Source organism: Schizosaccharomyces pombe, assembly GCF_000002945.2.
Source record: "Schizosaccharomyces pombe strain 972h- genome assembly, chromosome: III".
Taxonomy (NCBI): Eukaryota; Fungi; Ascomycota; class Schizosaccharomycetes; order Schizosaccharomycetales; family Schizosaccharomycetaceae; genus Schizosaccharomyces; species Schizosaccharomyces pombe.
In genome coordinates this window covers 2158614-2182652 of record NC_003421.2, presented here as the reverse complement: position 1 = coordinate 2182652, position 24039 = coordinate 2158614, and the positions used below count along the sequence as shown (strand labels likewise).

The 24039-nt window shown below is 36.8% G+C and overlaps 7 protein-coding genes, 10 long non-coding RNA genes and 1 pseudogene across 18 annotated transcripts, besides 2 other annotated features; 8 read left to right on the top strand and 10 right to left on the bottom strand.

Annotated features, from left to right (window-relative positions):
• Positions 1-148: 148 nt before the first annotated feature.
• Positions 149-1449, bottom strand: wtf24 (annotated as a pseudogene). The gene is made up of 6 exons: positions 1311-1449; positions 895-1143; positions 622-845; positions 385-576; positions 282-344; positions 149-231 (listed from the first exon to the last, which is right to left on the bottom strand). Coding segments are annotated over exons 1-6 (950 nt in total).
• On the top strand, positions 152-1461 carry SPOM_SPNCRNA.7658. Its single transcript, NR_196994.1, has one exon. It is a non-coding gene; the product is annotated as a non-coding RNA (long non-coding RNA).
• A 359-nt stretch (positions 1462-1820) lies between these two features.
• Positions 1821-2178: an LONG TERMINAL REPEAT.
• Positions 2179-2767: 589 nt separating this feature from the next.
• Positions 2768-4538, bottom strand: SPOM_SPNCRNA.1269. The gene has a single exon (NR_150135.1). It is a non-coding gene; the product is annotated as a non-coding RNA (long non-coding RNA).
• On the bottom strand, positions 3707-4129 carry SPOM_SPNCRNA.123. The gene has a single exon (NR_150092.1). It is a non-coding gene; the product is annotated as a non-coding RNA (long non-coding RNA).
• On the top strand, positions 4413-11080 carry snf22 (SWI/SNF ATP-dependent chromatin remodeler Snf22). Its single transcript, NM_001023463.3, has one exon. The coding sequence runs from the start codon at positions 4988-4990 to the stop codon at positions 10028-10030; it is 5043 nt and encodes a 1680-aa protein (NP_588472.2). The 5' UTR covers positions 4413-4987; the 3' UTR covers positions 10031-11080.
• Positions 10190-11315, bottom strand: SPOM_SPCC1620.13 (phosphoglycerate mutase family protein). Its single transcript, NM_001023462.3, has one exon. The coding sequence runs from the start codon at positions 11183-11185 to the stop codon at positions 10337-10339; it is 849 nt and encodes a 282-aa protein (NP_588471.1). The 5' UTR covers positions 11186-11315; the 3' UTR covers positions 10190-10336.
• On the top strand, positions 11132-12125 carry SPOM_SPNCRNA.1268. Its single transcript, NR_150134.1, has one exon. It is a non-coding gene; the product is annotated as a non-coding RNA (long non-coding RNA).
• Positions 11907-12609, bottom strand: SPOM_SPNCRNA.1267. The gene has a single exon (NR_150133.1). It is a non-coding gene; the product is annotated as a non-coding RNA (long non-coding RNA).
• On the top strand, positions 12201-12451 carry SPOM_SPNCRNA.7657. The gene has a single exon (NR_196993.1). It is a non-coding gene; the product is annotated as a non-coding RNA (long non-coding RNA).
• A 12-nt stretch (positions 12610-12621) lies between the features above and the next one.
• Positions 12622-18190, top strand: SPOM_SPCC1620.12C (GTPase-activating protein). The gene is made up of 3 exons (NM_001355946.2): positions 12622-12872; positions 12938-15228; positions 15295-18190. Exons 1-2 carry the CDS (start codon positions 12867-12869, stop codon positions 14852-14854), a joined length of 1923 nt encoding a protein of 640 aa, NP_001342783.1. The 5' UTR covers positions 12622-12866; the 3' UTR covers positions 14855-15228; positions 15295-18190.
• On the bottom strand, positions 13224-13560 carry SPOM_SPNCRNA.7656. The gene has a single exon (NR_196992.1). It is a non-coding gene; the product is annotated as a non-coding RNA (long non-coding RNA).
• On the bottom strand, positions 13782-17632 carry nup97 (nuclear pore complex component nup97). The gene is made up of 2 exons (NM_001023460.3): positions 17428-17632; positions 13782-17378 (listed from the first exon to the last, which is right to left on the bottom strand). Exons 1-2 carry the CDS (start codon positions 17619-17621, stop codon positions 15017-15019), a joined length of 2556 nt encoding a protein of 851 aa, NP_588469.1. The 5' UTR covers positions 17622-17632; the 3' UTR covers positions 13782-15016.
• Positions 18148-19440, bottom strand: cwf26. The gene is made up of 2 exons (NM_001023459.4): positions 18535-19440; positions 18148-18494 (listed from the first exon to the last, which is right to left on the bottom strand). Exons 1-2 carry the CDS (start codon positions 19431-19433, stop codon positions 18488-18490), a joined length of 906 nt encoding a protein of 301 aa, NP_588468.3. The 5' UTR covers positions 19434-19440; the 3' UTR covers positions 18148-18487.
• Positions 19441-19479: 39 nt separating this feature from the next.
• tfg1 (transcription factor TFIIF complex alpha subunit Tfg1) lies at positions 19480-21458 on the top strand. The gene is made up of 4 exons (NM_001023458.4): positions 19480-20069; positions 20153-20248; positions 20290-21088; positions 21138-21458. Exons 1-4 carry the CDS (start codon positions 19530-19532, stop codon positions 21320-21322), a joined length of 1620 nt encoding a protein of 539 aa, NP_588467.2. The 5' UTR covers positions 19480-19529; the 3' UTR covers positions 21323-21458.
• SPOM_SPNCRNA.7655 lies at positions 19648-20259 on the bottom strand. Its single transcript, NR_196991.1, has one exon. It is a non-coding gene; the product is annotated as a non-coding RNA (long non-coding RNA).
• lsc2 (succinate-CoA ligase beta subunit Lsc2) lies at positions 21358-23224 on the bottom strand. Its single transcript, NM_001023457.3, has one exon. The coding sequence runs from the start codon at positions 23052-23054 to the stop codon at positions 21753-21755; it is 1302 nt and encodes a 433-aa protein (NP_588466.1). The 5' UTR covers positions 23055-23224; the 3' UTR covers positions 21358-21752.
• On the top strand, positions 21791-21999 carry SPOM_SPNCRNA.7654. The gene has a single exon (NR_196990.1). It is a non-coding gene; the product is annotated as a non-coding RNA (long non-coding RNA).
• Positions 22463-23241, top strand: SPOM_SPNCRNA.7653. Its single transcript, NR_196989.1, has one exon. It is a non-coding gene; the product is annotated as a non-coding RNA (long non-coding RNA).
• A 322-nt stretch (positions 23242-23563) lies between these two features.
• Positions 23564-23906: an LONG TERMINAL REPEAT.
• Positions 23907-24039: the final 133 nt, after the last annotated feature.

Below are 24039 nucleotides of genomic sequence, written 5' to 3'. Positions count from 1 at the left end.
AGTTAAGCATATATTCCATAACCTTATAGTGAAAGAGGATGATTAAAGAAAATTGGTGCTTATTTTTAAAAAAGCCGCAGCTTCTCTGCGTTGGTAATTTTGGTAAAGAGGTTTTCCAACTGGAGCGACAACTACATTAATAACGCAATTAGACTTCGCTTTCAACTTCCATTTCCCCCAAGGGAATGTCATTATTATCGTTGGCACCTCTAATCGCTCTCCCTGCACCTTCTAATCGGGTAAGTAAAGAATCATTCATACAGTTGGTTGAATACACATACCTAATATAAAAGCTATACCATTCCTGATAAATTTGGGCATCCTTTTGAGAGCACCTGGACATTCTGATACGATTAGAATAAATTACAGGAATATTAAACAAACCCATTTCGTAAAAGAAAAGAAAATTGCCTATAACAAAGAGTGAAGAGGCTACAATTTCGTAGCCTGTCCCGTCGATATGTTTGTCAAATAAATGCATCAAACCTTTCGTTACAATAACGACACAACTTTGTACACCTAGAACTTGAAAAAACCCAGAAAACATATGCTTAAGTGTCCAGAATGGAAGACGAACTGCGTGTTAGCGGTCAGTAATGGTAACTACATAACTTCACATACCATATAATAAAAATAAAAGTAAAGCAGCTGAAATACTGCATGTAGAACAGATGAGAGTCTTGTCTAAGTTCACATTACCGAATTTGACGCAACCAAAGAGTACAAAACAAATGACTACCCATAATAACCAGATTATTACAACCCATTTTTCCCTTGAGTTGTACAAGCCGACCGCAGTTACCTTGACACATTGTGCCACTGCCTGGTCCAAGTTTCAAAGAAGCCTAATGAGTTAGTGAATGAACGTAAGAATTGACCTATCGTGTCACTTACACCATAAAGAAATAAAAATCATCAGGCAAATAGCACACCACACTCCAAAATATACCCATTCATCTTTGCCATAATCTTTAAAGAGAGCGTCCTTATACGTTAGATAACAAATTGCGGGTACGTTTAGCACAAAGATTGAAATGAATGATAAAAATTCTTTTTTCAACGGAGAGGTAGAAGAATTATCTGCCGTCCCGGAAGAATGGTTTTCTCTATGTGTGTTAGGAGGATTGCTTACACGTGCGTGATCTGTTTAACTTAATATGATTGAAATACTTTAGTAAAGAAAGAACATGTTTTAAAATGTGTGCATTGCATGGCCGATTGTAAACAATGACCAAAGCATGCAATTTGACACGATGGCAAGTTTCAACTTTCAATTGAGTAATTCCTTTCTTATTATCTACAATTCTTACCTGAATATGGAGGTAGTGTGCTCTCTTCATCCGAATTATATTCTGGAAGTAGGCCTTTTTCCAAATCAATTTCATGTCCTGTCTTCAATTCATCTTCTTCATCTATAGAACTTTCCAAGGAAGCGTAATTATTCTTCATAATAATAATATCATTCCTTATTTAATAAAATACATGCGCGAATTAATTGCTGTGATTGCGACAAACGAAACAGCAAAATCAAGAATATTCACTCTGGAGTTCAGTTCCCGCCGTTCAACGTAAATAAATGAGCAATACTCGTTTCAAAGAAAACCGCTTTTTTAATAATAGCAAGTGAAAAGTAGAATTCCAAAACCCATTTTAATGTAATTGCCTCTGACACATTTATTTTGTCACTGCCCTTTTTATTCACTCAAGTTAGCTTTCCTTATGTATCATTAAGAAGTCCGCCATAAATCAGTATAGATGTTTACTGCAGTGTTTGACACTCAGAAAGTTACTTAATTCATCCTACGGAGCTACTAGATTTCTGTAAGCTACGCAGTTTGGTATCTGATTTAAGGATACGTAGAACTGCGGTGAGTTTTCCTTGTGGTCTATTATATTACAATACACAGGTTGTATAAGTAGCAACAGAGTATAGGTATTGTATTAACTAGGTTATAATGTTACCTATCACTAATATAGCTCATAACTGAACCTCGTTCCTCAGTTCAGTTGTAACGCTATTTATAATATTTCTAAATAGTTGTTATCAACGGGTATCTATGTATATAGACGGATAGTTACCCGTGATTATCAATAAACGGATCTTAGCTAGTATTCCAACATATGACATATAGTGATACGCAACGTAATGTAGCATAACGTAGTGTAGTATTGCTGACAATTTCGCTGGCTTCGGTCAACGATACTGCAATACAAGGCTATACACTGCGTTGCCTACCATTATATGTCATCCGTTTTAATTGCATATAGCTTCACAAGTGAATAAGATTTCATGAGATAGATTTGTTAATATCTATAGTAGGATATGTGTTATATCTGGAGCTACATAAAATTTCAACTGAATCTCATTCCTTACTTCAGGTATGAGCTATTACAAACATGAGTTATAGTGACACTTTCATATAACAATAATTACCTCATCTGTTACAATTATATATTGCATGCCATCATATAGTAGATCGCAATGAAGCTCGTCGCTCTTTTACGTAACGTTAAAGCAGATACCGAGTTGCATAGCTGACAGACATAATAGAAATTATTAAATCTGTACGGTATATATTTTTGCGATGATCCCGCTTATATCACTCGCTCCTGTTCTTTACTTTCATCTGGTTGAATGCAGAGTATGAAGGATTATGTGGAAAAAACACTAAACTACATTTATCGTTCATTCTATGCCACAGAATTCACTCTAGTTAAACCATGGTTTAAGCAAATCTACGGAGTACGTAGCAATATATAACGAGGATTTGTGAGTTGTGTGCTGAGAAATAACCTATTCAATTGCAAGCAAGTGTGGAAACTTAATTAATAGCGTACGTGGACCTACTACAGTAGAGCATATAGCGAGTGTATATAGAGAACGCAATTAGGCAAATAAAAAAAAAATACATTTAGGCAGGTTGGACAGATGGGCAAAAAAGGTAGCAGAAGTTAATTGCGGTTGATGAGATCCGAATTTTCGATGTTAAGTTAGGCAGATGATTGAAAGTAAACCAAAGGATTTCGAAATTCATATATGGTATTGGGAATTGATTATCAGCAGAGTAGGAAAATTAATTACATGCTTTTAATCCCCGAAAACCATCTATCCCATTACGATAGTGACCCATAGTTAATTATGTCTTACAGCATCCTTTTTCCTCCTTGATAGTATGCATGTCTTAATGAATCCATGCATATGATTCAGGAAATACAAATACATCTTCCTTTCAAAACCTTTTAACCAATATATACTGCTACTAAAACCAGACCTGAAATTGCTTTTGGGTTGGTAAGTTTTGCAAGTGGTCTCTTTGAATCATTTTTCATGGGAAAGATATACTCTCTTATGTTAAGTAGGAAATCATGATTTTCATTAGACTGCACATTCTAAAAGGGTCCACTTCTTCCTTTGACAGATTACAAAATTTGCGGATCCAGACATCTTTCTCACTTACTGGTTTACCACTTTACGCCGAGTTCCCAATCCGATTAGTTATTGCACCATTCAAAATTTGGAAAATCAATGCAAATGATTTAATGTTCCCTGCCTCGTCTATCGTACTGATATATTTATTTCATTACCTGTATTTTCCAATCCTTTCCCTTTCACTTTTTTAAAACAAATTGTATGGAAAAGCATTATGATAGCCAAGTTCTCTACAATTACTGTTAATGAGTAATTGTCATATATTCTATAAGATACATTTTATCAGCTTATCCTAATCTATACGATTCTAATTAATTTCCTCTTTTATTAGTTTTCAAGTTTGAAAATTTCAAGGATGTTTTGTTGACTGCCAAGCCGATGGTATATTGTGGTCTTTAACCTTCTTATTTTCAGGGGAACCCCATTAGTGCCGTCGTCTGTTTATACCGAGAATAAGTCGATTTCCGCATTCGCAAGTATTTATTCCTTTAAATGCTTGCATTCCCCTCGTATTTTCTTTGGAGTCTTTTTTTTATTTTTTTTGGCTTGCTTCGTTCAACGAACGAAAGCTCTGAAACTCACTCATCCACTTTTTAGCAAATACACCTTCCCCACATTTTTCTCTACATTCAAGAAAAAATGTACCTTCTATCTTGATCATTCACATTTGCATTGATTCACTGTTTCATTCATTTCGTATATATCGGATATGTGGTGGATTGAATTGAAGAATGCTAGCTCACCGCGAAACAGTGTCTGTACACTACAATGGTAAACGAATTTGAGTACGCTTTGCATCTCTCATTATATCTTCGTTTATGCAATCTAACACATAGTTTGCTAGTTTATTTAGCATCCTATTTTTTATTTCGCAATGCTAATCTTTTCCGAAAAAAAAAAGTTGACGTTATTACTATATAACGCAACGTAATTATGATCCATAAATCGTCAAATTAAACTGGAGGGGTTTTTTTTTTTTTTTAAGGATGAGCTGGCCTTCGGTTTCCCTTCAAGTTTTGCTTCACTAGGGTGATTGTACTTTTTTTAATCAAACCATGCTTTTTAATCTTTTACTCTGCTGTGTTTGCAAATTGATTGAGGTTGCAGACTCTTTTCGTTGCTTCTCACTACCGTGTGCTGCTTTTGTTTTCTATTCTTCCTGCCACCAACCGCCATCTTCAATCTCGTAGACCCACATTTCCCCTTTTTCCTCTATTATTTATTCAATTGAAGCCTATATGTTTATTTAAAAAGTTCTTTTCTTTCTACACTGTATATTTTCTAAAGCTGGGTCCTTCTGGTTTCTTTTTTCACTCTATACTTTAACGCTTTAAATTTTAATACTTTGTTGAAAGACGCGATCTCTTTCTTAAAGGTCAAAGTTACTCAATTGAAATTTTTTTTTAAAGGGATTTGTTTTTTCTTTTAAAGTAATCTTTATTAAACTTTTTCTCTCGTTGTTTTTTAAGTGCACCAAATTATCCATTTGTACGTTGAGGGTTTTCGGTCATTGTTGTTGTAATATTGATTTGCGATTTACTAAAACACATTTCTCCGATGTTTGCTGTTCAAGGGAATCAGAAATTTCCGAAAGGGTTGACCAAGGATAATATACAATCTCTTTATCAACAATGGCAGGTAATGAGAAACCAAGGTGCTACGGAGGAAAATAACCCCGAGTTTGCTCAAATTAGTTCCATTTTAAGGATGGTTCAAAGAGCTCATTATGCCCGTATGCAGCAGATGCGGAACCAATCTTCTGAATTTCCTGATGCTGAGAACACCAATCTTCGAAAGCAGCAGGATACTCTTCCTACTACAGGATTTAACAATCTCCCAGAAGGAAAAGCTGGTATGCAAACTCTTCCTGGTAGGCCTGCTTCTAATGGACCAACCCCTCCTAACCCTGGCAATGGAAATGTCGGATTAAACAATCCTTCCTACATGAATAGTCAAGCATCGCCAAACATTATGAATGCTCCTTTACAAAGGGATACTTCAGTACCTCCTGCACCTAGTATGGTTCATCCACATACAAATACGAATGCGAATAGTAATAATTTGAAAGTGTATGCGAACCAACTATCCCAACAAAACACCTCCAATCCCACTTATCATAATGCTTATGATATGGCATCCATGATGAAAAATGGTTCTCGTATGAATAACTCTTTTCCTCCTACCACACCTTATCCACCTGCTAACGACACTACTGTCAATTCCTCTCTTCCTCATTCCTTTGCCTCCCCTTCGTCCACATTTGAACAACCACATACAGTTCAATCGAGAGCTCCGTCAGTTGATACAACATCAAGTTCTCACAGCTTTAGTGCTAGGAATATACCTGCTAATGTCTCGATGCAGCAGCAAATGGGCCGAAGAGGCTCGATACCTGTAAACCCATCAACTTTCTCAGCTTCTTCCCCTCCGTCTGGTTCTATGTTGGCTTCTCCATACAACGGGTATCAGAATGATGCTGCTTCCTTTGCTCATTCGAAGCTCCCTTCTTCCGCAAATCCAAATACTCCTTTTAACTCTACGGCTACTGTAGACGTTGGTGCAGCCGGTTCGCATTTTCCCTATCCTCAGCCCTCTAACCTTGATGCTATTAATGCTAAAACATACTTTCAATCTTCTTCTAATTCCCCGGCACCATATGTATATAGAAATAACCTACCGCCTTCTGCAACTTCTTTTCAACCTTCTTCATCTCGATCACCTTCAGTAGATCCAAATACTGTGAAGTCTGCGCAGCATATACCTCGAATGTCTCCCTCACCCTCCGCATCAGCTTTAAAAACACAATCTCACGTACCTTCTGCAAAAGTGCCTCCTACTTCCAAACTTAATCATGCTCAACTTGCTATGCTGAAAAGTCAGATAGTTGCATATAACTGTTTGAATTCCCCAAATGGACAAGTCCCTCCTGCTGTGCAACAAGCCATATTTGGCAGGGTCTATGGAGCTTCGAATGAAGTTTCTCCTTCAATGCCATTTCAGCAAAACGTTCCTCAAATGTCGTCTGTAAAGAAGGATACTCCTACAAGAGATGCAAACATGCGTACCTCTAAGGCACCCTACATTCAGAATATTCCAAATCAATTTCAAAGACGAGCCTATTCTGCTACGATTCCTGTCAAGAATGAGTCTCTTGCAAAACCATCAGTTTCACCTATGCCGTTACAACAGTCGACTGGAAAAACCGAGGTTGCTAAAAGAGCACAGTTTCCCACAAACGTCAACTACTCTTCTTGCGTAGATCCAAGAACTTATGTTAAAACGCCTATTCCCTTCAGTAAGTTTTCCTCTTCGGAAAACCTATCGCTCATCCCATCACTCTTGCCTCCTAGTATATCATGGGATGATGTTTTTCTCTCTTCTGAGATTGCAATTGCTTGTTCAATTGCTAACAGAATTGATTTTCTAGAAAAGGAGAACAGGCCAAAGTCGGTGAACAAAAAAATATTGCAACAAGACAAGTCAAAATCAATGATTGAGTTGCGTTGTCTGCGTTTATTAGAAAAACAACGATCTCTACGCGAGACAATAAATTCAGTCATTCCTCACTCGGATAGTTTGGCTGCAGGAAATTTAAGACTTATGTTTCGAAACGTGAAACGGCAAACGATGCAAGAAGCCAATTTAGTTTTAGCCCTTGCTGAGAAACAAAAAACCGAACATGCCATGAGACAAAAAGAAAAGCTTCTAACTCACCTAAGGTCTATCATGCTGCACAGAAAGTCAATTGTGACAAAAGTGGACAAGCAGAATAAAGCTAAAACTCAGCGATGCAAGGATATTATAAATTTTCATGCCCATCTAGAAAAGGAAGAGAAAAAACGAATCGAACGTAGTGCTCGTCAAAGATTACAGGCTCTCCGTGCTGATGACGAAGCCGCATATTTGCAGTTACTAGACAAGGCGAAAGATACTCGTATCACTCATCTTTTAAAACAAACTGATCAGTATTTGGAAAATCTTACACGTGCCGTCCGGATTCAACAATCCAATATTCACAGTGGAAATACTTCTGGAAAAGGTAGCAATTCTGCCGAATTAGAAGCCCCAATTAGTGAGGAAGATAAGAATCTTGATTATTTTAAAGTGGCTCACCGTATTCATGAAGAGGTTGAGCAGCCAAAGATTTTTGTTGGTGGCACTCTAAAAGACTATCAATTGAAGGGTCTTGAATGGATGTTGTCGCTATACAATAACAACCTCAATGGGATCCTGGCTGACGAGATGGGTTTGGGTAAAACAATCCAAACTATTGCGTTTATCACATATTTGATTGAGAAAAAAAATCAGCAAGGACCATTTCTTATTATAGTACCATTGTCTACTCTAACAAATTGGATTATGGAATTCGAAAAATGGGCTCCCAGTGTTAAGAAAATAGCTTATAAAGGCCCTCCGCAATTGAGAAAAACATTACAATCCCAAATCCGATCTAGCAATTTCAACGTCTTGCTCACCACATTTGAATATATCATTAAGGATCGTCCTTTACTTTCTCGGATTAAATGGGTTCACATGATTATAGATGAAGGGCACCGTATAAAAAATACCCAATCAAAGTTAACGAGTACTTTATCTACTTATTATCATTCCCAGTATCGTCTCATTTTGACTGGTACACCTTTGCAAAATAACCTACCAGAGCTTTGGGCTCTTCTTAACTTTGTCTTACCAAAAATCTTCAATTCAATTAAAAGTTTTGATGAATGGTTCAATACACCTTTTGCTAATACTGGTGGACAAGATAAAATAGGGCTTAATGAAGAAGAAGCTTTACTTATTATAAAACGTTTGCATAAAGTCCTTCGACCATTTTTGTTCCGAAGACTTAAAAAAGACGTCGAAAAGGAGCTACCCGACAAGGTTGAGAAAGTCATCAAGTGCCCTCTTTCAGGCTTGCAATTAAAATTGTACCAACAAATGAAGAAGCATGGTATGCTTTTTGTGGATGGTGAGAAAGGAAAAACGGGTATTAAAGGACTACAGAACACGGTTATGCAACTTAAGAAGATATGCAATCATCCGTTCATATTTGAAGATGTTGAAAGAGCCATCGATCCATCCGGAACTAACGTCGACTTGCTTTGGAGAGCTGCTGGCAAGTTTGAGCTGTTAGATCGTATTCTTCCAAAGCTGTTTTTAACAGGTCATAAAACCCTTATGTTCTTTCAAATGACTCAGATCATGACTATAATGGAGGATTATTTGCGATCAAAGAATTGGAAATATCTTCGTTTAGATGGTTCAACAAAATCTGACGATCGATGCTCCCTTCTTGCACAGTTCAACGATCCAAAGTCAGATGTTTACATTTTCATGCTTAGTACTCGTGCTGGTGGGTTGGGTCTCAACTTACAAACTGCTGACACTGTCATAATTTTTGATACCGATTGGAATCCCCATCAGGATTTGCAAGCTCAAGATCGTGCTCATCGTATCGGGCAGACCAAAGAGGTGCGAATTCTCCGTTTGATCACGGAAAAGTCTATTGAAGAGAACATTCTTTCTCGAGCTCAGTATAAGCTTGACCTTGATGGAAAAGTTATCCAAGCTGGTAAGTTTGACAACAAGTCTACACCTGAGGAGCGTGAAGCTTTTTTACGTTCTTTACTTGAACATGATGGCGACGATGATCATGACTTAACTTACGGCGAACTTCAAGATGATGAGTTGAACGAGTTGATTTCTAGAACAGATGAAGAGCTCGTACTTTTTAAAAAATTAGATAAAGAACGTGCAGCTACCGATATATATGGTAAAGGTAAACCGCTGGAACGTTTACTTACTGTAAATGAACTTCCTGACTTTTATAAAGTCGAGGTTGACAGTTTTGCAGTTCAAAGCTCTAGTGAGTTGGAGGATCAGTATCTCGAAAGAAAGCGACGTCGTCGTAATTCTATCAGTTATACGGAATTAACCCTCGACGAATTAAATACAGTTGACGATCCATCTTCCACTCTAATGCCGCGTAAAAGAGGTCGACCGAGAAAAAAAACAAACTCAGGCTCTAGTCTATCAACCCCTTTATCACAAGAATCCAGTTTGGCCAGAAGTGGTCGAAAAAATACACCTTCATATAAGCAGAAGGCACTTAGAAGATATTGTATGGAAATCTTTGAAAGGCTGTATAATCTTCAAAGTGAAGACGGCAGATTCGTTAATGGTCTTTTCCTTTATCCTCCCAACCGCAAACTTTACCCTGATTACTATATAATAATTAAACGACCCATAGCTCTTGGAAAAATTAAAAGGAATATTAAGAATGACCGTTATGGAGATGTTGGAGAACTGATTGCAGATTTTATGCTCATGTTTAATAATGCATATACCTATAATGAAGAGCATTCAATTGTTTACGAGGATGCAAAATTAATGGAAAAAACTCTAAAGGAGGTGATTGAAGATTTAGAAAAAAACAATTCTTTGCATGCATATGAGGAAGAGGCTTTAAATGAGGAACAAGCATCTCTTGTCTTTTTGGAAAACTCTGAAGCAGAGCTACCGTTGGATTCTGGTATAGTAAGCGCCGAAGATGACAAAGTTATTACTTATGAAGATTCTTCTTCTTCTTATTCGGAGTAGGACTAACGTTTTACCTTTTGTCGTTTTATTTTAATGCCTTGTTTATAATATTTTGGTACATTTTGTTAGGTGAGGACTATTGCGACTTCAAAGCTCAGTGAAGACTTAGTCAATCACGAGTTATTCTTCTAAATGTCTAAGCCTGTATAATATATATGTTTATTTCTTAAAAGAATTCAATTTTATTTATTACAGAAGATTACTTCAACAATTAAAAAAGCATTGATATACTTGAGTATAGATTTGTGTTTCACCTGTTACAAATGATGTCTTAATTTAATTAAAGGTGAATAGTTACACACATTTTTAATTTAGCTTGCTACAAAATTCTGTAATCGGTTTCTGTTTGGAGTCGTATGTAGAGCTGCCTAACTTGCGGGTTCGTTTGATACCACGCAAATGAGAATTGCAATTCATCTTCACGATACTATTTCCTCCTAAATCAATAGTGATCAAGCAATAAGACGCATTGTTCCATGGAATAATCATTGAAGGTAAAGGGGTGCGCGCACGTGCCAAAATTGCTCGTAATAAAAAAGGAAGAAATATCCCATGTGAAACAACCACAATGGTTTTTCCAGATTCCCCTTCAAAACCAATGGCTTCATTAAATAAAATGTCGGTAAAACCTCTCGCTCGAGTAAGTAAAGAATCTCGAGATTCAAGATTGGTGACTTTCATGGGAGGCTCACGAGGACGATAATTAGCTGTGTATCGAAATGAAGTGCCTTCTAGTGATCCGAGATCCTTCTCCATCAAAAAGTCAGATATGTACAAAGGACAGTTAGCCACTTTTGTAATTTCTTCAGCTGTTCTCTTGGCCCTTTTCTGGGGGGAAGAGTACACGCAAACGATGTCCAAATTTCGAATAGATTTGGCTAGTTTTTTTGCTTGATTATAACCATGCACAGTCAATTCACTGTCAATTCGAGCTCCTGCCCTTATGCCACGAACGTTGTGTTCACTTTCAGCGTGCCTCACAAGCAAGCATGTAAATTTTGAGTCATTCTGAGAAGAAGTAGAACTGATATCTGTTTGAAAAGAATTATCTAGTAAATTGAAGTCTTCTTCTAGGATGGTATTTGTGATTTCTTGTTGAGGCTCTTCTTCAACAATTTGTAGTGTTTCCTCTTCTACCGTAACATTTAAAGGCATTGAACCAACAGAATAGTTTTAGTACAAAGTACTGTTAAAGGTAAAAATATGCTTTAATAAGTTTTTACGGGTCAGCCAAATTCTTTACCGTGTAAAAAACATTAATGTATGCTTAATTAAGTCGTTTGTTGAGTTGAGAATATGCTCGGGTCTTTGAATTTAGGGAAGGGCCTAACTTGGAAACATTGGAGGCAATGATTTTCTATTTTTTCAAATTAAATGACTAAAATAGACAAGCGATGAAGCCAATCCCGATCATCGCAGTCTGACTTTTTTGTTTCTAACTCTTGGTTCAATTAATGTAGGATTATATTTTAATAGTTAAAAGGAATTATTGATGTTTTTGTTCTTTTAGCATTATCACAATTGAAAGTATAGCCGTTCTTTTGTTTCCCGAAACATTGTATTAGCCTCTTTGAATTCAGTTTACTCAAAGAGCATAACGTTATGCTCTTAACCCGAAGTACTTTCTACCTATATTTTCTTTTTCATTAACTAAATAGCACAGGGAACTCGAGTTTAAGTGCATACCACTAATGTACTGGTTGCTTAAAATGATTATTGCCAATTTTAATTTGAGGGTTTCTTCTCCTTATATAATATTTAATTTAACTTGAGTTTCAAATTTGGAAGTATCATGCTTCTAATCCGGCCTTGGTAATTGTATTATTCATAATTGTTTGATTATATATTATACTTCTATTGTCACCGTTTGCAAAGCAAAAGAAAAAATCTTTTTGCACAACGAAGTACATCAAATTGGATTATATTATGGAATATTGATTAATAAATACTGTACTCTACATTGAGATATTGTTGTTGTTTGATACTGGATGTGTGCATATGTTTTTTCCAAAATGCGTAGTCTTCAAAAGATGTATACGCTTCTCATGATCACTATTGAAATCAATAGGCTATAAAATCAAAAAATAAAGAGTCCAATTTTTATAAGTTCTTTAAAGTGCTATAATTTAAAATCCCATTTGCACGTTCAAAGGTACGATGTTTTCACACATTGATCCTTTCGATATTTAGTAAAAAATAAGTTCATTAAGATAGTAAGAAAAGGTTTTGAATGCTCACAATTTTTCAATCCTTAGACACGAGCGCTTTGCATGTCGTAAATGTCTTTAATCGTTTCGAATCTGTATCTTCTTTTCAAGTACGAGAATATACGCAGGTCCAATTAAGAAAAGTTATATTTTAAATTTTTGAAAGAAATTAACAATCTCAATTTTCATCACCCTCTCTCTTATTTAACTTGTAAATTCATTTTGGACAATTGCTTGTAACAAGTTAACTGACAAACCGAATAAACCTAGAATTATAAGTATTACAAAATCACCTAATAAATTCTTCCTATTTGACGGGAACTACTGAAAAGGAAAGTGGCTCGCCATTGTTAAAGTAGTAATCGATGCCGCCTATATCCTTTCAGATACCTACCACCCACACAATACATACATTTACTGAACGAAACGAAAGTGTTTGATCTGTTTTAAAAGCGTTTTCAATTCATAAAGAGGGCATCTTCATTTCCCTTTATAATTACTAATTCGTGTTTCCTAAGCCTATTTCACTTGTAAACAATACTTGGGTTACCGGCCTCTCCAGTTGCTTGAGAGAAAACAATTTTAGTTTGAACAGATTAGCATTTTTTACTAATAAGGGTCTCTTTTTTATGTCTGTATGTTTTGCTAATATCTATCTACTTCAATCATTTCAGGTGTCTAACTAATCTTGATACTCCAGAAATCTGTAAACGCTTCCCTATCTAGCGCAATTAATAGCGTTACATTGGTGAAACAAGAAAACTTAAAGGAGAACCTTCAAAATGGCTCTGCTGTCTCAGTTGGGTCTTCGGAATCCTCAAACCACTCAATGAAGGAAATTAGTTTAGACTACTCATCTCCTAGTTTGCAGCAAACGGAAGAACAGGATCGGGAACTTAATTTTATAGATTCTTCTATGTTGCGTCCCACTCCTCCCCAGGAAAGCGATAATCGCTTGGCCGTTGAAAAACCTAACATTCAACCTCTTCAAGGTCATTCCCCTGTTCCATCCTTTATGTCAACTGCATCTACCAATATTTCATCCTCCAAAATAAATAATAATCAAACAGAATTTGAACAATTACGCGATTCCTACAAGTCTCACGGCGATTTAAATAGCGCCATTAACGATTCACGTATTCAATCAATCATTTTCGAGCTTAATCAACAATGTGAAAAAGAGTCAATTCCCGTTTCTAATATCGATTGGCTTCAATGGGCCAGTGTGCCTCTTTTTGCTTATGACCTTCCGCCTGATCCTTCTAATCCCAATGCTACATCCTCCTCTCCCCCTCCCTTGACACCGATTTTAGAACTAATTAAACAAAATAACTTTTGTATTCCATCTCCGTGTCGAAAACTGGTCTGGCAATCCCTTGTTTCCGCTGAACGTAATGAACTTCTAACACTTTACGCTACTTTAAGTACTACTAATAATTCTTTGGATTCTTCTATTCGGAAGATTATTCGTATGCAATCTTTCAGAGGACCTTTGGAGCCTTTTAAATATTCTTCTACTACAAGGCATAAAGTTTCAACTGAGTCTATATTTCACGTTTTGCATGCTTTTACTTTGTTTGATACAACTGTTGAGTATAACATTGAACCTTTGCTATGGTTAACTTGTGCTTTTCTATCGTATATGGCTCAAGGAAACGCCTTCCGTTCGCTAGTTTGTTTCATTCAAAGAGGTGGAATTCGTGAGTTTTTCATATCCCAATCCAGTTCTCTTGACGAAAGTCTTTTCGCTTTGGTTTGGGGTTGTTTGGGTGACTTGGCACCAAGTGTCGCTATCTCATTACAACGTATAAAAGTTAGTTCATTGTGTATACTATATCCATCATTAGCATGCTGCTTTGCCGATTCGTTGCAATTACCCGAAGCACTCCGCCTTATGGATTTAATTGCTATCTACGGCTTGGAAATGTTTGTGCGTCTTCTTGTTGCTATTTTTTTAAAGGATCGGGACAAGATTGTAAATATGGTTTCTCATGAACAGTGGGTTAAGTATTTACGCTCAGACGTTTTAGCTTCATATCGGCAGCCTCTGGTCCAAAAGTATACATTTTACACAAGAACTCCTGTCGACTTAAATGCATGGGTTGAAGATTCACTTGCTCTAAACATCGATACTACTCAGTTCCCATCCTATCTTTCATATCACGAAACCTCCGTATCTCACAACACCTATCGCCAAAATAACTTAGAGGAACTTAAAAATCAAAATGATTATTTAACCTCTCAGATAACTAATTTAGAGGAGGGAATGGTTATGTTGAATAAGGAAAACACTAAACTTTCTGAAGCACTTTCCAACCATCGAGTAACAAGAAGCGAAATGGAGGAGGCTACAGAAATTTTAAAAAATAATTCTGCTGATCTGAAAGCTCAATTAGAGAAACAGCCTCAGGAATTGGAAAATAGGCTTCTTCAAGAAATCTCAATCCTTAAGCAGCGCAATCAAAAATTTCTTAAAAACAATGCTACTTCAATTCAACAAATACAATATCTTGATGAGGAACTTGGAAAGACTTTAAAGCAGCTAAATGACCTCAAGGAAAAACATGCTCAGCTACAAACTAAATGGAAAAGTGTCTCTGAGATGTTTAGAAATTAGCACGATAAACCAAAGATCACTCTTTATTGCTATTATTATTAACATGAAGACTAGTGCATTCAACACTTTTTTAATGATGGATAATTAGGACTCAATGAATGTATAGGCATAAAAATTTAGTGAAGTCAAGTAAACATAGAATAAACAACCTTAAAAAAATAATCATGTCATTTCTATTTCGCAGCGATTTAACTGTTCAAGAATTTGAGAAGGCATACGATATTCTATCAGGAAACTGTACATGACAATTCTTCGTGCTTTTTGTCTATATAGGCGTAACTTATCCACGGATATAGCGTCATTTCCAAAAGATGAAGATTTTTGTTTAGCATAAAGTTCTTTAAGGCTGTTCATGGCTATTAAAACAATACCAGGTACGTTTTGTAATAAATTTTCATTGAGAAATCGAAATTCTTTTGCAAGTTTTCTCACAACAAAAGTTTCACAGTCTGAGTCAAGTGGGTCAAGGGGTAAAATTTCTAACTGCTGTAAAGACGATAAAGCTTGTTCATAGTCTTTATTGGTATATGCATTGAACGCCTCCACAGTCAATAAAAGCAAATTCGTCGTCTCGCGATTTTTGTAATCCACTTTGGCATACAAAGAAGGGTTTCTGTTGTATACATCCATCATACTTTTAGTTAAAGATATAAGTTTATCGGGAAAAACAAACTGGTCCAAAAACCTTAGCAATGCAGAGCCCAGCCGTCTATTTATAACTGTTACTGCCGCATCGTAATCCTCAGCTAAATGATATAAAAGAATGGCATCAGATAATAATCCCTGATCATCAGCCTGTTTAGCAGCAGTAAGAGTGATTTTTGATAAGTATTCTTTTACAGAAGAAAGACCAATCAAAGACCTGTGATTCTCCAAAAAGGAAGGAGTCCTCTCGCCATCACCACGTATATCGCCAAGAAGATTAACATAATCACGAGTAGAAAGTACCAAACTGCACAGAGATTTATGACACATCGAGATATATTTATCAATTTTGCACATTGGTATAAGATAACAGGCAGACATTACAGGACTTAATTCTTGACAAGTTTGGGTATAATCGATTAACAACCGATCGAATTCAAGGGAAGGCTTCCCAGATTTTGTTTCAACCAGCATTGATTGAATCTTTCCAGGTTCATTACTGACAACTGAGCTAGAAGGTGCAGTGCGCAACAGACCGTAGTATGCGCAAGTAATGGCAAAATGGACTGCATCGGTTGGAAAATAAGGATATAAAAAATTAATGGCACGCTCGTAAAGACCACAAAGCATTAACAAAAAGAAGTACATAACGGGATTAGATCCGTTGTTAGTAAAATAATCGGAGCCATACGAAAGCAAAATATGTTGAACATCTTCCAATGAAAAAAATTCGTGAGCGGAAACGCTTTTTTCAGTAAATTCACGTGACAAAATTAACTGGAACCAGATGTAATCTTCAGTGACAGAACAAATCGATGGACACGAAGTTTTAGAAAGGTCGCAGCGTCCAATTATTTTGTATACTGCATACTTATAAGGATCAGAAGATTCCTGTAGACGAATGGTTTGATTAAACTCAGAAAACAATTGACTCCGAAGTTGCCTTGGTAAAATACCATTCGGAGCCTTCGCATAAGCATTGATATAAAAAGGAAATTTCTCAGCCACCTTTTCAAAAAGATCTCTGTTTTCTTCAGTAAAGTCCACTGCTTCCTTTAAAAAACCACATCGTAATAGATAGAATATGAAAGCCCATATAGGAACATCTTGGATTATTTCTAAATCTGGATTAATCCAAACACCGTTCCTTAATAGACGAATGTTCAAATACGCTCGAATTTTGTTACGTATTGAAGGAACACCGCCTACCAAAGCAGCCTGGGGGGTTTTTGCAATTTCCTTATTCAAAACTTCAAAAAATTGAGCTTCAAGGAACTTACGGGAACAGTCAGAAATCCTTTGATAGAACCGAGAGTTAACCGAGCCATCCTCAGTCTCAATGTCAAAGGCTTTTGAGATTATGCCTTTATTGCCAAACACTGTCACAGAATCCTTATCCAATATAACAGAGGAAAGTAACTTCCAGGATTCGTAAAGGAGAAGAGACTTTGTATCATGAGCAAATTCTCTTGCAACCTCACAAAAAGAACTGACAAGCTTTGATTGAAATCCGTGCAGTGCTTCCTCCTCAAGACACATTTTTAAAGTGGAAGCAAACTTCTGCGAACGTTGCACCGAGAAAGGATAAAAGGATACTCTCTTTTTATTTTCAAGTAAAATATTATCAAAGGAGGGTCTGCTTTTTGCAGCTTTGGAACGCCATTCCTCTTCCAAATATTGATCGAACGCTATTTGGGTGTTTTGTACCAATGCTTCCAAAGAATTTAAAACATTTTTTTCTCGATGATACTTCAAAAACATATCTACATCGGTAAAGGACAACTCGAGAGTAGTGGGAGGTCTTACTTGTAGAGAGAGCGACTCAATTTTCTTCCATGTTTGTTCGGCATTAATACCGCTTCCAGCAAGCAAATAATGGCTATATCGTTCATTAGACAAATATATCTAATAGGATACAAATAACTTACGCTTTTGTATTACCATCCTTACTAGTAGGAACGGTGTTCAAGTAATGTTTTGCGCGTTGTTCAATCTCACCCAAATTGAACTGGATAAACGGAAGACATGGTTCCAACAACTCATTAGCAAGTTTACGAGACTTTTGATCTAAAAAAGGTATGCCTCTAGCTTCCTTTGGTGAATCGTCAGACGCAACCGTCATGGCGATGGTCAAGATGTAAACAAGCACAATGCGTTTGAGAGAATCTGTCTCGGTGAACTAAGGAAATTGAAGTCACCGAGTTCACCGAACCTTAATTGTTAAAAACAATATTTCATACTAAACAGGTCAACAGTAAAACGTTAAAGAGTATTTGAATCATCCTTGTACTCGGTTGGAATTACAAATTCTTATGCAAAAAGCTTTGCTTTACGTATACAGCAAGTGTGAAGTCAAGTCTGTCTATGTGGATGTGAAAGGGCTTAAAAAGTATAAAATTAAAAATTTTAAAATACTATTTTCAAACATCGATTGTTCTCGTTTAGCTCTTACTATCATTTAAAAGCCAATACATATGAATTCACAGAATCAGCAGTGAATTATTTGGGCCCTTAGGGACAGCAATAGGGAAATGATATTTAATATTGGTAAAAAGTGTTCAGAATTTAGAGAAATAACTGAATGGATGATATTTCAAACCCTCTTACTACTAACAGCCGTGGTCGCTCATACTCATACGTTTAATGACCCATAATTGAATATAGGATTAAGAAATCGTCAGAAATTTAAAAATAAATATATATAAACTAGCAAAAAATATTTTAGTATAGATAAGGCTACCATTGTCTCGTGGTGTGCGATTTCCCAATAAAGCTATTTGCTATAAGCGTTTTGCTTTTGTAGGTAAATATCAAAGCCATTAGTTAATTAAAGGAAATGGGACAGAATCTGGAAAATCAAGTATTGTGCCTCGGTTGACACTCGTAAACTAGAAGAGATTATGTTCAACTCGCATTACAATATCATATACATGAAACCAAATAGTCTCCTCCATTTTCAGCAGAAGAAATAATGAAATCGTTAAATATTTACATGCTGATTTCGTTAGAGATTTATTCAAAAACTGATTACTTACTCCTCAATTGCCCACATATGTGCCTCGTGTTCTTGTGCCTTTCTCTCATTTTGGCGCTGAAACCATTTATTTTCAAATCCATTACCACGAATAATTCCATCCCAACGATGGCCAGGTCGTATATTAAACCTATTGGGAGGCGCATATCCTTGATAAGTAGCTTTTGATGATACAGGTTTATTAGTGAGAAACGAAGCAGCTGGGTCATTCCAACGAGACCTTTCTTTCAATTCCTTATTGTATTCAGGATCGTCCTCATAACGCGCCAATGGCACCGTTTTTTGCCTTTCAAGTTCTTTTAGGTATTCTTTCTGTTGACGCACTTGAACCACACCTTGTTGTTGTTCCTTCTGTCTTCTAGCTTCTTCCTCTTTCTCTTTTAATTTTCTTTTGGCTTCTTTTCTTGCAAGAACCAGATCTATCCTTCTCCCTGTGGCATCTCTGTAAACAGTTTCGCGACTTTTGCGAAGCTCTTCCTCATCAAGATTGGATGATTTCTCTTCTCTCTTTCTTCTTTCTTCAGCTTTAAAGGTCACCTGCTTTCCAGTTAACAGACCGAACTGAGGAATTGATTCAGCATCATGAGAATCCTGTTGTTCAGATTCGACAACTTCATCATTCCCCACAGCTTTCCACAACTGAGCAGGTTTATTAGTAGTTTTTTCTATATTCTGATAAATAGCATCAATATCTCGATCTTTAAGGCTTTCATTTGCGACAATTGTAGGGGCATCATGCAAAGATGTGAGTTCTCTGTTGACTAGTGAAAATGAATTGTCATCGTCCCATCCAGCGACATCTTCATCCTGAATTTCTACAAAATCCTTCTCTTTCTTCTTTTTCTTTTTCCCTTGATCTTTTCGTAAATACTTTTTAGCAATATAGTCGGCGTTTGACATATGTGCTGAATGCATATTTTCTTACCTGAGCGCTTCTTAACTCGCTACCTTCCAACACCGGCGGAAGATCAGTATTGACATATTTTATCGGAGAACATGGATTCACAAGAGACAAAAGTTTTTGAAAATGTAAAGCAGGAAAATCCTGATGAGAAGAAACCCAAAGTTGAGGAGCCTGACTCCCAAAATAATGCTTCGACACAATCGCAGCAAAAATTTTTGGATTTCCAGCTTTCATGGTGTCCAGAGAGTGAAAGAAAAACAACTAAATACCATTTATTAAAATTTCACTCTAACAAAGCCATTGATCCTTCCAAATCCTTTGTGCCACCCATAAAAATGCAACGCAGAGACCCCAATGCTCCATCTTCGTCAAACGGAGAACAAAATGCAGAACAAGGAAGCTCCAGTAACGTGAACATCGCTTCAATCGCTCCTTACGGTGGCGCTCAAAACATGAAGCAGAATGCCTTTAAAAGGAAAACTCGCCAGGTCGTCAAAGTTGATCCACAGGCCCGCAGACTACAAGAGGAGGAGTTATCTCCTTGGATTATGGAAGATTTTGAAGGAAAAAACACATGGGTTAGTACGATGGAAGGCGGCCAATCGTCTGCATATGTATTGTTCATGTTCTCTGTAAGTTTTTATCCCATTTGAAGATGTTGGATGTTTATCATTCATCTTTTGATCATTTAAGATTTTTTATGCTTACTCTATAGGAAAATGGTTTTAAGGTGATTCCAACTGATAGATTTTATCGATTTAATCAACGTAACAATTTCCAAACGCTTTCAATTGATGAAGCGGAGGCAAAGGTCAGTCCTTATTTCCATCAGGTCTTGTCTAACCCATTTAGATGAATAAAAAAACTCCGATTCCTCGCTGGTTTATGAAAAAGGAGAGTGAAGAAAACTTAGCAGAGGCAGGCTCTGCTTCACCCATGTATAAACTTAAGACGGTTCCAAATGCACGTCCTGTAACGGGACCGAGAGCTAGTGGAAGTGATGATGAACTAGATTATGACGAGGAATTCGCTGACGATGAAGAAGCACCTATTATGGAAGGAAATGAAGAAGATAATAAGAAGTTGAAAGACAAGATTAAAAAGGAAATGCTAACTGCCAATTTGTTTGGTGAAGCTGATCAAGATGTCGACCTTGAAGAGGAGAATGATAGACAAATGTCGCGTGAAGGAAAAAAGCTGCAAAGATACTTAAAATTGCTTGAAAAGAATTTAGCTTATGAGAGTGATGAGGAAGATGAGGACCCTTATGCTTCCTCCCATGATGCGTCTAGTGAAGAAGAAGTTTTGCAAGAAGAAGAAGAATTGCAAAAGCGTGAAGAAAAACTAAAGTCTAGATTTTCTGCGAACGCTTCCAAAACTAATACACCAAGACCACTAGAACGAACGCCAAGCAGCGTATCTCCTGTCAAAGCTTCATCGCAACTACAATCACCTAATACTTCTATTCAAATAAGGCCTCAAGAACAACTTATTAACAAACCTGGATATATAATTCTCCGCTTATCAAGTGAAAAGTTATCACGGTTTGCCAATGACTTTCCCCGTATGGTCCCTAGCATGGGGTCTACAGAAACGAGTGTAGGAGATCAAGTGGAGGTTGTGGGAGATACTACAAATGTTCCAATTGATGGTATGCTAAAGTTTTACATTTACCAGAAAATTTATTAACGTGCTTTTAGATTCTAATCTGATTACGGAGGCAGAGGTAATGAAGGCTTTAAGAGCTGGTCCCATTTCTATTAAGGATCTAGTTCACCTGTTCCAACGCAAAATTAGAGCCGACAACAGAAATCGGTTGGGAATACAGAAGATCATTCGAAAGGTTGCTCGATTTGAGAACAAGCTACTCGTTTTAAAAAACTAGTTATGAATTATCTATGTAATAACGTTTATATATTAATGAACATTAAAGAAAACATTTGTTTTATTTTTGGAAACAAAATTCAAAATTGCATTAATTTAAGAGCATAGTAGAACTATTACAATTTAACATTTCCCCTAAAATAGAAAACGTCGGATTGTTAAGAAGTGCACTCGTCGATCGGTATAGTATCAAATACACGAGTTTACGATCGCGATGTTCAACTATGCTACTATATAACTGTAAATGTGTATAAAATATATAAAGAAGAAAAATAACAAACCATTTCTTTAAGACATGGTAAACAGCTGTGCTAAGAATTCTATATACACAAGTCATTATATAAAATCATTCCATGATGCCGTATGTCGTAATGATAATAAGAAAAGGGGGTTGTAAACAATTATACATTAAAGCCGTTAAAATTAGCAGCCTACAAAGGTAGCTCGAAGCTAACATTCACATCGGCTTCACGTGCCATTTCGACAACGCGACTGAAACGACAAGCCTTCTTAGCTGCTTCATCAAGATCATCAAATGAGAAAATACGGAGACCTGAGTTGTTGATTACCTCTTTGGCAGCACCTTGGTTGGTTCCTTGAAGTCTGCAAATAATAGGTATGTTCAGATTCAACGCTGATACTACCGAGATAAGACCTTTGGCAATAACGTCGCATCGAACAATACCTCCAAAAATGTTCACAAAGATAGCAGTAGTTTTGGGATCATTAGTGATGAGAGAGAATGCCTCACGAATTGCTTCAGCATTAGCATTACCACCGACATCAAGGAAATTAGCAGGTTCACCACCATGAAGTTTGATGATATCCATAGTGGCCATTGCGAGACCAGCACCATTGACCAAACAACCAATGTTACCGTCCAATTTGATAAAGTTCAACCCAACCTTGGCAGCCCTAGCCTCATCAGGATCTTCTTGAGAAATGTCCCGCAAAACGAAAATGTTGGAATGACGAAATTCGGCATTATCGTCAAAGTTCAGCTTAGCATCCATGCACAACACCTTGTGATCAGTAGTTTCAGCAAGGGGATTAATCTCTACTTGTGTAGCATCACAATCATTGAATACTTTGTAAAGTTTGACGATTGCGTCAACGGCCTTTGGCTTGCTAGAAGAGGAAAAGCCGAGTTTGTCAACAAGTTCTTCTGCGATATGAGGGTCAAGATTTGGACTGTTGGGAAGAGATCGTTTGATGATAGCGCTAGGATTTTCAGCTGCTACAGTCTCAATGTCAACACCTCCTTGGTCGGAGGCGACTATCATGGGGCATTGGTTCTCACGATCCATTAAAATAGCGAAGTAATACTCTTTACGAATAAACTTCCTCTCGCAAACATAGACAACATTGCAAATCTTTCCAGCAGGACCAGTTTGTCTGGTAATTAACTTATGACCGATCATTTGTTCAGCAAACATTCTCGCTTCTGTAGCATCATAAACAGGCCGTACTCCTCCACGCAGGCCACTGTCAAATTGGCCCTTTCCACGACCGCCTGCTAGAACTTGAGCTTTAACTACCAAATCTGTGACTTTAAGATCACGAGCAACCTTTTCTGCCTCTTCACCGCTCCGAGCAGGAGCACCACGAGGAACGTCCACACCAAACTTTCTGAGAATATCATGAGAAATATATTCATGTAAAGCTAGATTTCTTTTTTGTAAAAAGGGAGAAAAAGCGCGAGGTGCTTTTCTCAGCACACTTCTGGTTAACATGGTAGGAAAGTTGGATTGAGAGAATCTAGCGATGAACTTAAACAATTCTTTGATAAATATATGAGAAGCGTAGCATACAGATACACGTTCTTTTAAAAAATATATATAGAGAGAGTCTCCTCCTAAACTACAACAAAGAGTAGGCTGTAGAAAGACCAATACTTGGGTGTGAGTGATATTGTACGTGTAAACGATATGATATATCTGCCATGACTGGACAGCAAACATAGTAAATTGCATCGCATAACGCAAATTTGTTATTCGTTGATAGAAATATTGTTAACATACAGTATTTTAAGTAACGATATGCAGCAAAGAGTACTAGAGTCGCTATCCACGATGAATACATTCAGCATGAAAGATGAGCATCATAATCGTGAAATTACAAATGGCATTTTTTTTATCAAACACAAATAAAGCTACTTGCATTTGATGAATTGCTATATGCACACAATGAGAGTAATCTACCAACAAATTATGATAGCGACACAAATCATACATTATGTCAGCAATACTACACTACGCTATGATACACTACGTTGTGTATCACTATATGTCACATGTTCTAATTATATATCGTACCATGTATGATACGATATGGAGATTGATCTTAATGATAATCTATTAAGATCAATATTATCTGAATACTATAAATAGAGCTACTGCTGAATCTCGTTCCTCAGTTCAGTTATGAGCTATATTAGTGATAGGTAACATTATAACCCAGTTAATACAATACCTATACTCAGTTGCTACTTATACAACCTGTGTATTGTAATATAATAGATCACAAGGAAAACTCACCGTAGCTCTACGTATCCTTAAATCAGATACCAAACTTCGTAGCTTACACATTATCTTGTTTTACGCGTTGCGTAATAGCGTCGTGTGCAATGTTAAGTATTCAGCAGTTTCAATGAATCATCATCTATTTACACTGGCTTTTGTAAAGGATTTGTTAATATAAAAGAATGGCATGTAAGCG